Source organism: Mastigoproctus giganteus, chromosome 8 (assembly GCF_048544385.1).
Source record: "Mastigoproctus giganteus isolate SK-2022 chromosome 8, ASM4854438v1, whole genome shotgun sequence".
Lineage (NCBI taxonomy): Eukaryota > Metazoa > Arthropoda > Arachnida > Uropygi > Thelyphonidae > Mastigoproctus > Mastigoproctus giganteus.
Genome location: NC_143582.1, coordinates 191,149,383 through 191,169,998, shown reverse-complemented (window position 1 = coordinate 191,169,998; position 20,616 = coordinate 191,149,383). Strand labels below are relative to the sequence as shown.

General features: G+C 38.0%; 1 protein-coding gene across 2 annotated transcripts in view; it reads left to right on the top strand.

Moving 5' to 3' along the window:
- The window catches only part of LOC150082108 (uncharacterized), a 183,998-nt gene that overhangs the window by 149,243 nt on the left and 14,139 nt on the right, over nucleotides 1-20,616 (top strand). For both annotated transcript variants that reach the window (XM_090379986.1, XM_090379985.1), the window contains exons 16-17: nucleotides 5,059-5,133; nucleotides 13,213-13,374. In XM_090379986.1, coding sequence (XP_090236112.1) covers nucleotides 5,059-5,133; nucleotides 13,213-13,374 — 237 coding nt within the window. The remainder of the gene's footprint in view (nucleotides 1-5,058; nucleotides 5,134-13,212; nucleotides 13,375-20,616) is intronic.

The window sequence follows — 20,616 nt, the reverse complement described above, 5'->3', positions numbered from 1 at the left end:
CTTCATTAAATTGAAATGTTGGATGGATAGACAGAACATTGAAAAGAAAAAAAGAATAAGGACCATGCACTACATTTTGCACTGCATCTGAGAGGTCCTGCAAAAAGAATATCTGTGCAAAACATTTTGGTTCACAGTTAATAACAAAAAACTTTATCTACATTCCTAAATATAAGTATGGCATTACTAGAGTAGTTTTTGAAGTAAAATTTTATGGTTTCACATAATAATTAAGTGGAAACACTTATCTGGTGCATTGTGAGCATTCTTGCAACTTTTTTTGTTTTGTGGTTGCACTACACTCATAGTTTCTATTATGAGTGTAGTGACTCATAGTCACTACACTCATAATGTTTCTCTAAAAATTTTTTTCTTCTCTTTTTTAAATATTTATATATATTACATATAAGTAGAAATATGTGCAAATTCTTCATTTTGAACACCATTAAACATATGTGAAATTTTAAATAAACTTGAAAATTGAAGCAATTAATAGTATCTGATATACACAGTGCATTTCAAAATTGTACAAAACAAATGCAGAAACATATTCTACAACGAAAAAAAAAAAAAGTTCCTATAAACTTATGTTTCAAAAGTCTTACAAACTCTGTAAAACAGCAAAACATTTTTGTTCAAATTCATATCACAAAAATATGATTGTTTAAAATGGGATTTAAACACTACAAAACATCTGTAGCAACACAAACATGAATAGTGTTGTTCTGTTACATGAATCATGCTGTTTACTTAGTTGTGAATAACCTGTATAAAGTCATCATCATCATCAGCCATTTTCAATCCACTGCAGGATGAAGGCTTCTCCAGTAACTTTCCAGTTCCTTCTGTTTTGAGCACTGGCCATCCATTTACTACCCACAAACTCATGAATTTCATCTATCCATCTCCGCCTTTGTCTTCCAGGTTTTCTTCTAGCCCCTCTTGGATACGATTCTGTTATTTTCTTAGTCCATCTGTCATCATGTCTTCGAGCTATGTGTCCTGCCCAAGACCATTTTAGTTCTTTAGTTTTGATAAGAATGTCCTTTACTTGAGTTTGCTGCCTAATCCATGTGTTTCTCTTCTAATCTAACAGTCTGATCTGATTCCTAATATGATTTGTTCCATTCTTTGCTGTGTAGTTCTCAACTTCTCTTCCTTTCTTTTGGTGAGTGCCCAAGTTTCACTTCCATAAGTCATGGCGGGGAGTATACATTGGTTCATTATTTTACGTTTCAAACTGGGATATTACTCTTCAGTATGTGACTATATTTCTTGAATGCTATCCATACAGCTAACAACTTGTCCCAAATAAGTATATGACTTCACCTTTTCAATTACTGCTCCTTCAATCATTATTTCCCTTTCTGTGGCATACTTGTTCATCATTACTTTTGTTTTAGCCATATTCATCTTTAGTCCAAAATCCTTACTAACTGTGCATAACTGATTAAGATTTTCCTCTAATTCTTTGGGATCGTGGCTTATGACCACAATGTCATCTGCAAATCGTAAATGGTTTAGGTACTCTCCGTTCACATTGACTCCTTTCTGCGACCAGTCTAATCTTCTGAAAGCTTCCTCAAGGGCAGCAGCAAACAGCTTTGGAGATATTGTGTCTCCTTGTTGAACTCCTTTCTCAATTTTAAATTTCCTACTGTCTTTGTCTAGTCTAATAAAGGAGATAGCACTCTCATATATTTTCTTCAAAATCATAATATATGGGGTATCTATGCCTTGTCTTTCCAGTGCCCGAAACATTGCCGTATGCTGTATGGAGTCAAATGCCTTTTCATAATCCACAAATGCCAGGCATAATGGTGTTTTATATTCATTTGCTTTCTCCATTAGCTGTGATATTATGTGAAGGCAATCCATAGTTGAGAATCCTGTCCTAAAGCCAGCTTGCTTTTTCGGTTGATTCTCATCAAGTATTCTTTCTAATCTGTTAGTAATGACCCTTGTGAACAACTTGTAGATGTGGGGTAACAAGCTAATTGGTCTATAATTTCCAATTATTGATTTATCTCCTTTCTTATGCAGCAAAACTATGATTGCATTATTCCACTGCTTAGGCGTCACACCTTTTCTAATGCACTTTGTGAAGAGCCTTGCCAGTTTTTGTTATGTCTCTTCTTCCCAAATTTTAACAACTCTACAATAACTTCATCTTCTCCTGGGGCTTTCTGATTCTTCATTTTCTTCAATGCATGTTCTACCTCATCAGGAAGAATATCGGGTATGTTGTATGTGTTCCTACTTTGCAATCCATCTTCCCCACTGCTGGCATCATTCCCCTGCTCCTTGTATAATTCTCTACAGTAGTCTTCTGCAATTTGAATTATGGCTTCTCTGCTGTTTATAAGTACACCATCGCTATTCTTCAGTTTCAGTATCATTTGTCTTTCTGTATTACTGCTCATGGCTGCTGATTTAAATCCTTTGTTTTCCCTTAATGCTTGTTCTACTTTTCTTGTGTTAAATCTTCTTATGTCCTCTCTGAGTCTCTTTCTAATGGCTTTGCATAACTCAGTATACTCAATTTTCTCCCTGTCAGTGTTTTTCTTGCTCTTCATTTGTCGTCATTGGTTCATCATGACAAGTGTTTCTTGACTAATTTTTTCTTCTTTGGATTTCTGTTTCCCTATAGGTTTCTTGGGCTTTATCACTTTCAAAAAGTTGTAATATTCCCCATCGACATCTTGGTCATGAGCAGTCTGCAGAAGCTCAAACTTGTTCTTAAGTTCCAGTACATACTGCTTTTTCTCCTCTTCTGTTATCACAAAGACCTTTGTATTATTTACTCAAGTCAGTTTTTTCCTTTCCTTTCCTACATCTATATCAAGTGTACATCTTACCATTCTGTGATCACTTCCAACATTTACCTTATTCAGGACGGTAACATCATTCACAATATATCTTCTGTTAGTTAGGATGAAGTCGATTTCATTAGTTGGTAATCCATTTGGACTCTTCCATGTCCACTTCTGTACACCCTTTTCTTGAAAAAAGTGTTCATTACTGACAGTCCTTGAGATTCTGCAAATTCCACAAGTCTTTCACCTCTTTCATTTCTTTCACCAATTCCAAAATTTCCTATAGTTCCCCTTTATGCACTGTTTTGTCTTTTTCCAAATTTAGCATTGAAGTCCCCCATAATAATAGTGTAGTGGGTTTTCTGCTCATCTAGAAGACTCTCAATTTTGGTGTACATTTCTTCAACCTCTTTATCATCATGGCTCGATGTTGGTGCATAGATCATTATAATCTTTAGCTTGTACCTCTTAGAAATCTTGAATATTAGTCTTGACACCCTTGGTGATGTACTTTTGAATTCCAAAATATTGTTTTTAAAATCTTTATGGACCAGAAACCCAACTCCACCTTCACTCCTTTCACTGTTTCCATTGGTGTACAGCAGATTTCCACTCGATAAACTTATAAGTGGTTAATTTCTTCTTCTTGTTTCAGCCAAACCAATGGTATTCCAATTCACATTTTCTAATTCCTTTTCCAGCTCTAATATCCCGTCTTCACCGATCTTCACCCGTATAAAGTACATACTAGCAATGTCACTGTCTGTTGAATTTTTCAGGTTCTACAATGACTGCCCTGTTTGTTTTTTTTTTCCTCCCAAAATATCTTTTTACTTTTGCCATTTAACTGATATGAGTTTAATTTATGGCAAGATTCATAAGAATTCTGTAGCTGCTGTTTACAGGTTTGTTTGTTTGTTTGTTTGTTATTTGGTTTTTAGGAGCATTAGCAACTAAGGCCATATTGCTCCGGGGATATGCGGTGGTCATTCTCTGACCTTTCTGCATCCTCCGTATTTGGTGGGCACGGGCTCGAACCCTAGTCTAATCAAGAAGTGTGTGCTACGCACTGCTGCTCCTGCCCACCTGACTATGGAGGTGCCCTGTTTACAGGTACAGCAAAAAATTTTCAACTCAACAAGTACCAGATCATAAAACATTTGCTGCTATGGGGAGGTAACTTAGAGAAAAGGTATGCTGACCATTAAGAGTAAATGCTGGTAGAGGGAGATTTCAGTGAACTGCAAATGGATACTTTGTGCTGTACGAGTATCCCTACTACAAGTATCAGAAGGTTGTCAAGTCACATAAATGTTTCCTCTGAAAGCACATGGAAGACATTCATGAATAGAAATTGTACCCATTTCACAATATGCCGCTGAAAGAATTGTTGTCATAAAGTATGAATAAATGCAGAAACATTTTTCAGTGGTTCATTTTGCAACATATGTATGATCCTCAATTTCTTGACCACGTTCTGCTTACAGATGAATCGTATTTTGAAAAAAATTGGTATGCTCAACTCTCAAGACAGAAAACATACCTGAGCCAAAGAAAACTCACATATGAATGTCAGTACTCATTATCAAGATACCTTTTCCTTTAATGTTTGGTGTGGTGTTCTTTGGGACATTCTTATTAGTCCTTATTTTGAGGAATGGCGTGCCTACATTTTCACCAGTTGTTCAGGAGAAAATGTAGGCATGCCTACATTTTCTCCTGAACAATTGGTGGGAACTATTGAAAGATGTACTCTTTGAAAATCAGCAGAGAATGTGATTTATAGTGCACTTTTCCTCATGATGCTTCTGACTTTTTAAGTACAGAAAACATAACTAGCTCTTCCTTAGTGCATTTGTAAATAATAATATAAATGCATTTGCATGTCTTTTTGATGTATCTGACACATAATAAGGTATTTATTCTTTTAACATAGTGCATATGTTTATTCTTTGCAATTGGTTATATTATATGTGATGTCATTCTGGGATATTATTATTACACCAGAGATAGGACATTATTTGAATGAAAAGGAGTACAATATTGATTTAGTATCCCTTCCATTTAATTAGAAAGAAACTTAAAATATTACACAGTTTTTCTTGTTCCAATGGAGAAGTGTTGAAAAGGCAGGGAATATTATAGAAGTAAATGAGTTGGGAGATTTTATAGATGGATAATTCTAAAAAGGAGACATTAGAATATCAGTTTAAAATTTTTTTTTTTTTAATTTTTATTTTAGGTACAACCCTTCTGGATGGATGATTTTCGAAAACAGTTTACTCCATTGGTTGACAGACTCAGTAGTGTGAAGATGGTAAGCAATTGTAATGAACTTTATCATTTAAATGTTAACAAAATGGAAATACATAATTCCAATAATGTTATGGAAACTACATAATGCCAAAATAAGCATCAGTCTGCTAGGGTTTGGCTCCAGCAACTTCCAACAATTTTAGCACCATCTGAACCACTTATTATGTCATGACTATATGACCAAAATTTGCTATTAGCCCCAGAAGCAATCACAACCTGGCTGCCTAGACCAGTCTGTCCATGCCAGTAATATTGTTATAATAAATGTATACTTTTCCCAGTATCATTTAAAACCGTGTTATAAAGTGATATTTAATGTAGCCGATATTGTCAGAACCAGAAATAGTAAAAGTGTAGTGCTCTATCCCTTCTTTAGTTTGTCTTTAGAAAGATGACAAAACAAATTATGTATTATAAGGACTAATACTGAAATATGACAAATATTAATTGATATTATTGGAGATATGAAAAGTGGTAAATTTTCCTAACTTCATTTATAATATAGACATATAAAAGAAGTTGTATTGTTTCCTTTTTTTTTTATATATACAGGGTGTCGCAAAATATTGGTACAAACCTTTAGGGGAGGTAGGTAACACCTAAAGGAATGCGAATTGCATAGGAACCCATAAACGGAAACGTCACCATAAGTCGGTAGACGCCGCTGTTCATCAGTTCACGAGAGGGAAATTTCTGGTTCACTCATTCAAGCAGTAGTCGCCGCCCGAAGAGCATGCATCGATATTCGAACTGTGAGCTGGCAGACATGCACCTAGTGTATGGATTAGCAGAGGGCAATGGACGAGCCGTTCAACGAATTTATGGAGAACGCTTTCCAGACAGACATGTACCGGACCACCGTTTGTTTGCACATGTGCATCAAAATTTGTGCAATTATGGGTCATTTAGAGGTAACATGTATTGCGGGCAGACCATGTTCGACATGAACTCCCGCCGTGGAAGAAAGTGTGTTGAATGCCGTCCAGAATAATCCTACTACGAGCACACGTGCCGTTGCCTCTGCCTTAGGAGTGTCTCGTTGCAGTGTACAGCATGTCTGGCACGACGATTCCTTACACCCCTTTCATCTCCAAAGGGTTCGGTTACTGCTCCCCCAAGATCATCCTGCACATGTGGCTTTTGCGCAGTGGTTTCTCCAAGAAAGTGTTCAAGACTTGAATTTTCCAGCCTATGTTTTGTTCACGGATGAGGTTTATTTCACTCGGGAAGGCTTATTCAATCAGCACAATGCTCATGTGTGGGCTCACGACAACCCACACTGTGTGCACCCCCATGTGGCACAACATCGCTTCTCAATAGATGTGTGGGCAGGTATGGTCAGTGACTGCTTAGTCAGCCTATACCTGTTACCATCCCGCATGAACTCCGCTAGATATCAGATCTTTCTTGAACAAGTTCTACCAGGGTTACTTGACGATGTTCCAGCAAATGTGAGATGCAACATTTGGTTTCAACAGGGCACCTGCCCATTATGGAAGGTGTATTCATGACCATTTGAACAGGCGTTTTGGGCGTCAATGGATTGGCCGTGGTGGACCCATTGCCTAGCCCCCACGCTCACGCCCTCAAATCTATCGTGTATGAATCACCTGTGGAGATGGAAATGGATCTCATGGTGAGACTCGTCTGCGCTGCTGCTACTGTCAAAGAACCTCCAGGTGTGTTCAACCGTGTCCGCCAATCCATGCTGCATTGGTGTCACGCATGCATTGCATCTCATGGTGGAACCTTTGAGCATCTGTTGTAACATCATGAAATGCATCCATCTCATACTCTATTGTTAATATTATGTCAAATAAATGTTTGCCACTAATTACTGTCTTGTGTCATTTCTGCTACTTGTGCCTCTGCTACTACTTTCCCGTGACATTTCTGGTTATGGGTTCCTATGCGATTCACATTCCTTTAGATGGTACCTACTTCCCCTAAACATTTGTACCAATATTTTTGAGACAACCTGTATATATACGTTCATTTCAAAGCTTCGTACTGTTTAAGTCATTTAAGTATTTATAAAGCAATTTCATGTCTTAGATTATTTTGTTATACTTTGTTACCAGGTGCTATAGAATTAACCTTATGGTACATGTAGGATTTATCTCCCAAGTACAGAATTATGGAATTGTTCAGGGTCAGTTTATGAATGGCTGCCAGGATTTTAAACATTACAACCACTGCCCCCCCCACCCAGTCAAAGCCACATGAACCATCCCTACACTAACATTCTCTCTGCCAAACTTCATTGTTGAAACTATACTCCAGTAAGTAGAATAATCTGGGTTCTCCAAGCCATTTAAGCATTCAGTGTGAACAGTCAAATGACTCTTTCCATCAATCTATAATCATGAATAATGAGTAATAATCACATTTGACATTTCACTCTTTTTTATTTTATGTTGGGCTTGCAAGCTACTTATTTCCCATATAAATAATTGCTGCATACCATTTGAATAGCAGAAGCACTTATAGCCATTGCTTTCACCTTCTCTTGTTGAAATATAGATCTTCATTTTGCAATGAGAGGTTATTGGTCATCTTAAGACACAGGTGATTTGCAAAGTACTTAAACACAATTTTCTTAAATTTTTGACTTCTCTTTTTGAAGTTATTGTTACAACTTTGTAACAGTTTTTTAAAACAAGTCAAAAGTTGTTACAAAGTGAATTTGTAACAACTTTGAATCCTTCCCATGTAATAAAAACTTGGAATCACATTTGCTTATTTTTTTACTCTTCCTTGCGTCGTGTAATTTGTGAATGGCCCTAAACTTTCTTAGTCTGTCAGGTAATTTTTTAATTGGGTTTTGTTCTTATTTCCTCTCTTTTCAGAGCATTAGCTATAATTGAATTTGGAATTTTCAGACAGCTTGTAATAGCCTACAATAGCAAACAAACAGTAAGCCAGAGGAGTTTACAATTTTGACAATGAATACAATCATTAACTGTATTTAGCAGTCACATAGGCTCGAACCATTGTCCAGTCAAATGCATGTGCATTACTGAACTCTTGTACTTGGCCACTTTGGGCCTGAAAATTATTGAAAGATGAAAAAAGCAAATATAAAAAATTAATAACACAGAAGAAGATTAATTTAAGTAGGAAGAGCATTATGAAACCAATTGTGGTAAAATTGAGTATGTGCTCAGTTTGAATTTCAAATTCATTTTCACCATATTAATGAATATGTTCGAAACACATATTGTAATATAAAGTATGGTGATACTCAAAAAATATTTCTAGGCTAAATGCCTTAAGAGTATGACAGAGTTGTTTATGCATGGATACTGCACTTGCATTATTTCTACTACCCAGATAGTAGCACTGCTTAGGCATTTAGCCAGGAAATATTTTTCGATTAAACCATGCACACCGTCAAGCATCTCTCATATTTTGGAGTTATACTTCATAAATGGGTTGTCACTATTGCAACAACAGAGTACTTTAACATTAGTTGAGGCATATGATGCAAGAAAGCAAACTTATATAAAGCATCAGCCAAAAAAAAAAAAAAAACAGCCTTTCCATTTCACCCATCCAGTCAATACTCCAAATGTTTGTCTAGTCCAGCCTTCAATTTATTTAAGCTATCAACTTCCACAACAACAGATAGAAGTCTGTACCGGCAGCCGACTACCCGCTGGCTAAAAGCAAACTCCCGCACATCTATTCTACAACTGTCTTTTCTCAATTTGAATCTATGCCCCCTCGGGTTCTTAATCTGAGGGGGCATAGATTCAAAGAGCAAGCAGAAGTATCCCATCAGCATTGAGCCTGCTCAAACCATTCAAGGCCTTGTACACCTCAATTAGATCACTTTGCAGGTGCCTAGTCTCCAGATGCTGCAACTTGCAGAACTTAAGCCTTTCTTGGTAAGAGCACCCCCTTTGTTTCTCACACCAATCTTGTTGCCCTTCTCTGTACTCATTCTAGCAACTCTACATCTTTCTTAAAATGAGGCCTCCAGACCGGTACTTAGTACTCAAGGTGTGGCCTGCCCATTGCCTTATACAAAGGGATAATCACCTCCTTTTCTCTGCTAGCAAAATTCCTATATATCATTGAAAAAACTCCATGACCTGCTCTGGTAGCCAATGTGCACTACTAAGAGAACTTCATATTTGACTGCACAATTATCCCTAGGACTCTTCCATTCTCCTCCTCCCTGAGTGTAGTACCATACAGTTAGTACATTTCTCTTGGGTTACTGCTACCAATATGTAGTAGTCAGTTGGTCAATGTTTGTATGGAATTTTTTAGGTGTATTGGCGTCTATGGCCATAGTGCACCAGCATTTGTCAAGGTTCCACTTCAGTTGCCACTTCTCAGCCCATCTGCCTAACCTTTCTAGATCCTGTTGCAGTAGCATACTGTCTTCACTGTCATTAACAACTCTGCCATCCTTTGTATCATCTGCAAACTTGGATATTAAGCCTGATATACCTTCATCGATATCATTGATAAATACACAAAACAACAATGGGCCCACCACCAAACCCTGGGGGACTCCACTAATAACATTAGTCCACGTAGGGCAGTGTCCATTTATTACCACTCTCTGCCATCTCCCACTCAACCATCCCTTTATCCATTGCAGCAACTTGCCCTTAATTCCATACATTCTGCCTTGGAGATTGCCGCTGTGTTGCCTGATGCACAGGAGTGAGTTCTGGCATTGAGAGCTTGATGGCCCCCTCATATTAATTTCTTCGAAAGCATCTACCCTACACCTCAACTCTCATAGACACCCAACAGAACACTGAGTTGGCACCTAATATCTTCACAGTCTCTACACCTAGCACACACAAAGACATCCTCCTTGGCTAGACCATGTCCTGTTCTAGAAAGGTCCGCAAACATTTCACATTTCATACAATTTTTTAGACTGTGATGCGTTGGAGAATCATCGCCTTTGGTTCTCCCCCGAGCCACAGTACTACCGCTACTTTGTGCTCGCTGCTTTGCTGCTCTAGTCTGGGTCATGATTCCGTTTAAGTACAATTTAATTAACAATGAAATTTAATTTTCATTTTACTGATTAATTGATAATACTGTACTAAGCTAACAGATTTCTAATACAGTGCTACATATTTTGCTATCTAGTTTTACATTAAACCTTATGCTATCAAGTTCAGGATATGCATTGCGCTATTCCGTATCGCATAATAATGGCAACAAGTTATGAATGGTAAAATCTATGGACACTAAGTATTAACTTTCAAAATCACAATGTACATTCAAAATTAACCAATTAGCTTGACTAGGACTGTAAAGCTACTTATAGAAAATAATTTAATATAACAATTAAGTCAATAAAACAACTAACATATGGGTAAGTGCAAAAGCATCAATTAACATAGCTATCTACCAAAGTAGTTAAGTTAAATTGGCATCATTTTGATTCTATCTCATATTATGAATACCTTCACAACGAGTTGCCATGGTATTGTATTACCTTGAATAAGTAACACTTCGCCAATGGAGAAGACAACTGTTACTTATTCTCGGCAGATACAACCACCCAGATGGCACCGTTTCAAAGCTTGTTTGTATATGTATCGAATAATAACTCTGCTATCCACTTGTCCCTATTAGACTTAGAAAAGCAAAAAGGAGAGGGAATGTTATAGTAGGAGCGGAAGAAGAAAATAAATGGTGTAGAAGAATGAAAGGGACAGTAACTCCTTCAACTCACACCACTCAAAAACTTATAAATTCCTCGAATAGGCAACACTTCCCCAGTAGAGAAGGCTGTTGTTACCTATTCTCAGAAACTCAGTGAATAGCAGGCTCCCCTGGTGGCCGTTTCAAGGCTTGTTGGCCTTTCATCGGTGGGTGGGCAGATACTCAAGTGTTGCAATAGTGACAACCCAGTTATGAAGTATAACTTCACAATATGAGAGATGCCTGAAGATGTGCAGTAGTATAAACTATAAAATGTTTAAGGGCAAAAGCCTCATGCTACGAGACAGAATGACTAATGTATTGGTAAGTGCAAAAGCATCAATATGCTTTTGCACTTACCAAAATGCACTTAGCAAAAGCATAACATAGCTATCTACCAAAGTACTTAAGTTAAATTGGCATTGTTTTGATTATATCTCATATTGTGAATACCTTCACAACAAGTTGCCATGGTATTGGACTACCTTGATAAGTAACACTTTGCCAATGGAGAAGACTATTTTTTCGTGGTAGTACAATACCATGGCAACTCATTGTGAAGGTATTCACAATATGAGATATAATCAAATCGATGCCAATTTAACTTAACTATTTTGGTAGATACCATTTCTTCCTCTTCATCTCCTACTATCACCTTCCGAAATCTTTTTTGTGTATTGCAATAGTGACAACCCAGTTATGAAGTATAACTTCACAATTTGAGAGATGCCTGAAGATGTGCAGTAGTATAAACTATAAAATGTTTAAGGGCAAAAGCCTCATGCTGCGAGACAGAATAGGGATAGTATGAGGATAACAGAGATCTTTATCCCATACCATATTTCAAACGGTGCTGTCTGGGTGGTGGTATCCGCCGAGAATAAGTAACAGTAGTCTTCTCCATTGGTGAAGTGTTACTTATTCCAGGTAGTACAATACAGTGACAACTCATTGTGAAGGTATTCACAATATGAGATATAATCACAGCGATGCCAATTTAACTAACTACTTTGGTAGATAGCTATGTTAATTGCTGCTTTCGCACTTACCCATACGTTAGTCATTCTACCTCGTGGCATGAGGCTTTTGCCCTTAAACATTTTATAATCAATAAAATGACTAAATATAAATAAAAACTTAGCATTCGCTGGAGCTGCAAAATCTTGTCCAACATGTGGATAACCTCGTACCGTCTCACTTGCCCACCCACCAATGAGTAAACCAACAAGCTTCAAAATGGTACTGTCTGGGTGGTGGTATCTGCTGAGAATAAGTAACATTAGGCTTCTCCACTGGGTGAAGCATCACTCATTCAAAGCAGTGCAATACTTCGGCCACTCGTGAAGGTATTCACAATATGAGATATAATTAAACGATGCATTCGTACTACTTGGGTAGTATAAATGACGTAAATGAAGTACCCATACATAAACAACTCTTTTATGATGATTCTGATACAGACAGTTAACCAATTAAATTTGTGACATGATATTTCTGTATTGAAATTTGGTAGCATTTGTAAGGCAGTGGACTAGTTGTGTCTTTATGCTTCCCACAACATAGTATGTGCCAATGTTTCTGGCATCAACAGATATCAGAGAGTAAAATAAAGCTACTGGATACCACAGAAGTAAACAAGATCATTACACCATGTTGTTGGTGTGCATGTTTCTGATTTATATATATACTTGGCCGCCCAGTTGTAAATTAGGAACATGAATTGGAAGTCAAAGCTAAATGTAGTTGAAACATTTAGACAGACTTCACATTGTCATCCTCATCTGTGATAGTATGCAGATATGTGAAGGAAATTTGGAAAAAAAATATTATATGCTGTATTGGTTCAAATGTAAGCCATCCTCAATATAAGTTGCATTCCAAAAATTATATGGTATTTAAAAAAATAATATATGTAGTTAGATCCTCTTTGAACAAAAAAAATATGCACACATGCAGTAATCCTGCTTTCACCTCGGAATCAACCTATTTGTGAAACCGATAAATGTAGAATACTGATAAATAAAATACTTAGATATAGAATACTAATAAAGTCAAAAAATTTTGATTTCATTAACTTTAACATTAATATTATTATTATTATTAAAATGTTAATCAATGTTGCTATTAATGGTAATATTAATGTTGATATCATTAATAGTAACATTGATTTGAATTGAGTTCACATGATGTACTATTTAATCTAAACTAATGCTGTACCATCTCTTGATCATAACAACAATGTGCCAGTTCCAGATCTAGACAATCTGGGTGATGTTATTTTTAATTTAAGAAGTGCTTAAGCTAAACTTCATTTTAAAAGCATCACACTTGTGGGGGAGGTGGAATTTGGCTTATATTTGATAAAATCTAGTATTGACATAAACCTTTTATTTTATAGGAAATATGTTTGATTACTGCAAGCACAAATTATCATGAGAATTTAACCAGAGTACAGTTCATCAGGAGTGTTTTGGATGATCTCATAAGCACACCCAACATAACTGATAAGAAGTTCAAATTAGTAAAGGATGAAATAATACATGAATACAAATGGAAGCAGGTAAAATTTTATTCTATATCATGTACATGATATTCATTTAATATAAATGGCTACACAAGTTCTGCATATTTTAATAAAAAAAAAACACTTGAGAATAAAGGCCTATTTTCTCAACTAATGAGTTTTTTTACTTAACTCATCCACTTACTGTTTTGAATTTTGATAAAGTTTTTAACTTCATGACAACCAGTAGTACTATTTTCTTTGGTTTGTGTGCTTCTTATCACATTAGTAGAGTAAGCTTTTGTTTTTCTGATTTCCATAGGACTTTACGGGTTGATAGTTGATCAAATAGTTCTATTTCATAAATTACATCTTGATTTCAGCACAATAACTCAAATAAATTAGCTTTCAAAGCCTTAAAGTATAGTAACTTATAAATTAAGTTACTATACGTTTATGAAAAATCAAAAATATTAAATACTCCTTTCTCAGTTAATAATAGTCCAGAATTGGAAGTTCCTTTAGAACATTTTACTGTAAACATCTGATATAAAACAGTGTCAAAGTCTGCTAAATGAGGCTTTCAAATTGTATCAGTGTGAGTAAAATTCTTGCAAGCTTTTTACCACAAATAAACAAATTAGATACTTAACAGAAAAGATTGCTTGGAAAGTTGAGAAAAAAGCCAAAAAAAAATTTTAATGAAAATACTGACTGGAGTAACGTGTTGTTAGTGTGAATTTTAGTATTCTTCCACTATAGTTTTAATCACCAAACTGAATCATCAACTACAAGTATGCTTCCATTGTTGATGTATACTATGCCACTCATGATAGATATGTTGATGACAATTTCCTGTGGTTCCATGAATTCCTAAAAAAGTTCCACTCCTACACAAACATCCAACATGACAGTATTTTCACTCTTGAAATGAAGGACAGTAGTACATTGACACTCTTGTGAACAAGACTTGTACAGTAGCAAAATTGTGCCCACCCCTCTGGCCACAAGGTTAGTATTAGCCACAAAGTGCAAAGCAATATATCAACCAAAAGAGATAAAAAATAAATAATAATCACACTGCATTGAGAGAAATAATAATCATACTGCATTGAGTGTGGCATAGGATAAAGTCACTCATGTTTGGGCCTTAGGGGTCAGTTTGAAAAGTTAGAGACAGTCACCCGAGGAAGACAGTGGAACAAGTGGCACTGTCCCCCGTATAGTTACCACAAGAGAAGGGCAAGACCATTCAGCCCCACCGACTGGAAGTGCTTCCTGCGCTAGTGACTACCCAGGAAGGAAAAAAGTGGCAATGCATGCAGTGGAGCATCGAAATGAATATGTAGATCGTGCAAGCATACTACGAAATAAACAAGCTAGAAAATGATATGAAAATGTACAGGTCGAGACTGCATACCAAGTGGTTGGAATGATTCCAGGATATTCAGGTCAGCGAATAGCAGACCAGAGAAGGACCATCATCATGAAGAACCTGATAGCTCCTGCAATCTTGAAAAAAATCGAGCAGGACATGAGTGATCAACTACAAAGAACAAAGACTATGGACAACATGGAACCAGAGGAGGAAGAGCAAGAAGAAATACAAACCAGAGTAGCTAAAGTGGAAAGAGACAAGGTCATGATACCTAAAATAGAAGACAAGTGGAAGAAGGCCCTAACAGAATTTGAAGGAATGGATCCCACAAAGACCCATGTGATACCGAATCAGAGACCCAATAGAATCCTGTGGAGAGTCACAGATCACCTCATTCGGCAAATAATACCACATTACCTTGACAACAATGGTGCAACACTGAAGGCCATCCACACAGCCATATACTGTGCTGCCATAGCAACCACTAGGATTAATGAAAGAGAAATGAGAGACCAGTAGCAGAAGAACCAAAAAAAAAGAAAGAGCTGCGAGCACAGGAAAGAAGACTTCAGCAGAAGACAGAAGAATTAAGAGTCCAAATAGGCCAATTCACCCATACCAATGGGGTAATAGGAGCAAGAAATTGATTGGAAAAGTTAACAGCATCCTCAAGAGAGATAGCGTCTACAGCAAACACGAGACCAAAAATCAGAGAATAGGAGAATACTTGGACACACCAAAGCAGACCCTCCTCTCACTCAGCAAGAAACTACACCAATACAAAGAGAGCTCCCAAAGGAAAATAAACAACTGAATCTTCGATGAGGACCAAAGAGCTTCTACAGGAGTGTAGGAGAAGACAGGAATGGCAGAAATGGATCACCTGAGCAGAAGATGATCGAGGAGTTCTGGTGCAACATATGGAACAGTGAAATAAGACATAACAGCCAAGCTGATTGAATAAAACTAGAACAAAGAAAACCAAGGATGTGCAAGAGATGAGAGATTGAGAGATTCAGGAGGAAGAAGTAAAACAGTCCAGCAGGAACTCCCACAACTGGCAAACCCCAGGAATAAATACAGTCCACAACTACTGGTACAAGAAGCTCACTTGCATACAAAAGCACCTAGCAGAGCAGTTCACCCAAATGATAAGGCACCCAGAGAGACAATCCCAAAGTTTCACGCTGAAGGAATCACATTTCTGAAGCCTAAAGACCAAGATTCAAGAAACCTAGTGAAATACAGGCCATTCACCTATCTCCCAACAATGTACAAGATCCTGACCAGATGCATAACCAAGAAGATATCAGACCACTTGAAGAGCCAGAACATAATGGCCAAACAGCAGAAAATATGCAAGTGGATGAGCAAAGAATGCAAGGAGCAATTAACCAAAAAATGCAGCAGTTCTAGAGCAAGCCTACAAAAAGTGCCACAACCTGTATGCAGCCTATATCAATTAATCAATTACCGCAAGCCCTTCGACTCTGTGCCTCATAGCTGGCTAATAGGGATGCTGAAGATCTACAAAGTCAATCCAACAGTGACAAACTTCATAGAAGCAATGATAGCGAAATGGAGTACCACCATCAAGGTCGAGAACATCACAACCAGACCGATCCCCATCAGGAGAGGAATCTTTTGGGGGAGATGCTCTGAGGTTCTGTCAAGCATTCAACCTGCTAGCCACCATGCTCAACAACAGCAAGTATGATTATAACCTCAAGGAAGCAAAAACCTGTACACCCTCTCCCACCTGATGTACATGGATGACAAAGCTCTACGTGGCAACCGAAAAGCAACTCCTCTGGATCACTGAAGAATTCAGCAATGATATCAGGATGGAATTTGGTCTAGACAAATGCAAGACCCACGGTTTGACCGACTAATTTCCCCCGATGCACGGTTGCATCGGGGGAAATTAGTCGGTCAAAACTACCAGCTGCAGACTGGTAAAAATTGAAGCCATGACAGGGGGAGATAGGTCAGTAGGTAGAGCACAAGGAGATCAAGGTCTGCCTGACCAAAAAATACCATCAGAGATCAGAAGCCTGCTCAAAGATGAAGTGAGTGAACATGGTCGTTGTTTGTTGTTTGGTTTTTAGGAGCATTAGCAACTAAGTCCATATTGCTCCGGGATATGCGGTGGTCATTCCCTGACCTTTCCCTTTCCGTATTTGATGGTGACGGGCTCTAACCCCGGTCTAATCAAGAAGCATGTGCTAAGCACTGCTGCTCCTTCCCACCTGGCTATGGAGGCACCGTGAACATAGTCAAAACCATAAAAATCTATGCAGTCCCAGTGCTAACATACTCCTTCAGGATCATAGATTAAACCATGATCCCGAAGAGCCACCAGCACCACCCAAAGTCAGCCGTGGAGAGACTGCAGTAGCTCAGAAAGAGGAAGGAAGGGGCCTGACAGACCTCATCGAGCAACAGAAAACAGCGTTAGTTAATCTGAAAGATTACTTCCAGAAAAATGCAGTTCATAAGGAAGATAGAGAAGCATGGCATACCAACTCAGCCTAAGGGAGGAGTCCCCTCCCACCAAGACGGTACAAACTAAGCTAGAAAGATGGGCAAAGAAACCATTCCATGGCAGACACTATAATGACCTCCATCAAGATCACATAGATAAAATGGCTTCATGAGTTGGCTCATGAGCTGGACACTCTTCCCCGAGACTGGAGGATTCATGCTCGCCATCCAAGACCAGGTAATAAACACCAGATGCTATAGAAAATACATCACCAAGGAGCCCAGAGTGTTAGATGACACATGTCAATGTTGCCACCTGGCCTCAGAAATGATCCAACACATCACTGTGGGATGCAAGGTGATCGCCCAAACCAAGTACACTTGTAGGCACGACCACATAGCTGGGATAATACAAATTTGTACATCAGAAGCTAGCAAGGTCAAACCAGTTGATCAAAGAAAGTGTACTGTACTACAAGTATGAACCCCAGGCAGTACTAGAGACCCCAACCCACAGGCTGTACTGAAACTGTGCCATAATAACGGAAAAGACAATCTCGCACAACAGACCAGACATTAACCTTGTCGACAAAAATGAAAAGGCTACCTATCTAATTGGTGCCCAAAACTGGCAACCTCCAGAAAACCCACGAGGAAAAAATCAGGAAGTACACAAACCTAAGACATGAGATCAAAGAGATGTGGCATATGCAACAGATAACAACCATCCCGACCATCGTGTCAACCATCGGTGTGGTGCCAAAGACCCAAAGACAGCCTAGCAGCAATAGGTCTCCCAGAGAACACCTACAAGGAACTCTAGAAAGCCACAATCCTGAACACTTGTAGGTAGTAGTAGTGGCATGTGATGCAAGAAAACAAGTTTATGAGCTTATGCAGCATCAGCCAAAAAAAAAAAAATCACACCATTCCCTCCAAATGCCTGTCCAGTTCCTCCTTAAATTTATTTAACCTATCAACTTCCACAATGACAGATGAAAGTTTGTTCCAGCAATTAACCACCCGCTGGCTAAAGGCAAATTTCCGCACATCTATTCTACATCTGTCTTTTCTTGATTTGAGTTTATGCCCCCTTAGGTTCGTAATCTGAACAAGTGGAAGGATCCCATTTGTTCAGATGGGATCCTTCCACTTGTTTCAGCGTTCAAGAATTCAGCGTGCTCAATCCATTCAAGGCCTTATACACCTCAATCAGATCACCGCGCAGGTGCCTAGTCTCCAGCCACTGCAATTTGCAGAACTTAAGCCTCTCTTGGTAAGAGGATCCCTTCATTCACCTCACCAATCTTGTTGCCCTTCTCTGTACACGCTCAAGCAAATCTGCATCCTTCCTAAAATGAGGCCTCCAGACCTGTACGCAGTACTCAAGGCGTGGCCTGACCATTGCCTTATACAGAGGGACAATCACCTCCTTTTCCCTGCTAGCAAAATTCCTATATATCATTGACAAAACCCCATGACCTGCCCTGGCAGCCTGTCTGCATTGCTCAGAAAACTTCATATCTGCCTGCACAATTACTCCCAGGTGTTTTTCATTTTCTACCACCTTAAGTGTAGTACCACACAGTTGGTACGTTTCTCTGGGATTACTTCTACCCATATACAGTACTTTGCATTTGTCAAGGTTAAACTTCAGTTGCCACTTCTTAGCCCATCTGCCCAAATTATCTAGATCCTGTTGCAGGAGCACACTGCCATTACTGTCATTAACAACCCTGCCGACCTTTGTATCATCTGCAAACTTCAACACTAAGCCTGATATACCTTCATCAATATCATTGATAAATATACAAAACAACAGAGGACCCAACACTGAACCCTGTGGGACTCCACGAAGAGCAGCACCCATTGATTACCACCCTCTGTCTTCTCCCACTCAACCATCCTTTTATCCATTGTAGCAACTTACCCTTAATACCATTCTGCTCCAATTTGTACAATAGTCTTCCATGCGCAGCAGTATCAAAAGCTTTCCTGAAATCCAAATATATGATATCAAAATTATTTTTTGCATCCAGTTCCTTTGTAATGAACTGGATGCAAACGGTAGGATAGTGAGAGAGTTCCTCAACCAACAGTAACACCCAACATAAGGAACCACCCTGTGCACTTGGTATCAATAGACATCACGGGGTGGAACCCCCCATTCAGAAAGAAATAATATAAGAGCAACAACAATAATAAAACATGAATATTATTATATTTTTATATATTTTTTATTATATTTTCATTATATATATTAAATAAGAATAAGAATAAAATAAATAAATAATAATAACAAAGAAAATTTGGCAAAGGTAAAGAAAGCTTGCACGAGAAGCATGCAAAAGTTCGATGAAATTTACCGGTAAAAGTACTTTGTCATAACGGCATTTGTATTGTTGCTCACTCAGTAAACATACAGTGGGTGTTATCGGTTAGGAGTAGAAATTGAATCCCGTGGGAGATTGAAACCCTCCCGAAGTGGAGGGGTAACCTGACCTTTTCCCTTTAGACTCACTGGTGGACTAGTGGATAAATAGTTTATTAAGAAAAAAAAAAGGGGGCAAAGAAAGCCCACAGGAGAAGAAGGGCAAAAACGTTTACCGGTGAAACTACTTTACGAACATTTTTTACAACGCCAGAACTTCCAATATGACTCTGTTCGTGATTCAATTAGTGATTCCAAAGAAAAAAGGGTCAGGTTACCCCCTCCACTTTGGGAGGGTTTCAAGCTCCTGTGGGATTCAACTTCTACTCCAGACCGATAACACCCACCGTCTGTTTACCAAGCGAGCAACAATACAAATGCAGTTACGGCAAAGTACTTTTACCGTTAAATTTCATCGAACTTTTGCATGCTGCCTTTACCTTAGCCGAAAATTTTTATTCCTTTATAATAAATAAATCAAAAATCTAAAGAAAGTATAAAAAAAAAAAGAAAATATATAAAAAAAGTAGATAAGAAAATAGACTACTGATGTAATGTACTAATTAAAAAGGACTAATTATTACTGTCTCACATAGGTAACTATCCAGTTGACCTTTGAATTTCTCCAAGCTGTCAGCATCAGCTACCCACAGAAGTAACTTGCTCCAGAAATCAACAACACACGAGCTAAAAGAAAACTTCCAGCCTAACCTCCTTCCATCATAATTTTAATTTATGTCCCTAGTTCTGGATCATTTATAACAGAGAAAATTGCACTTTTATTCATTTCACCATCCCCTCTGAGATCCTTATAGATCTCAGTTACATCCCCCCCCGGTTGCCAAGCTTTGTATCCCACATAATAGAAGTCTCTTCTCATACAGATGCTTCAGTATCCATCTTGGTATCTTCCTCGTGTTATATATTTTCTTATTGGTGTATGTGCATTCATGGCTTCTCCGACTATTGCTTTAAAGGTATTCCATAATTCTAATATATTCGCCCT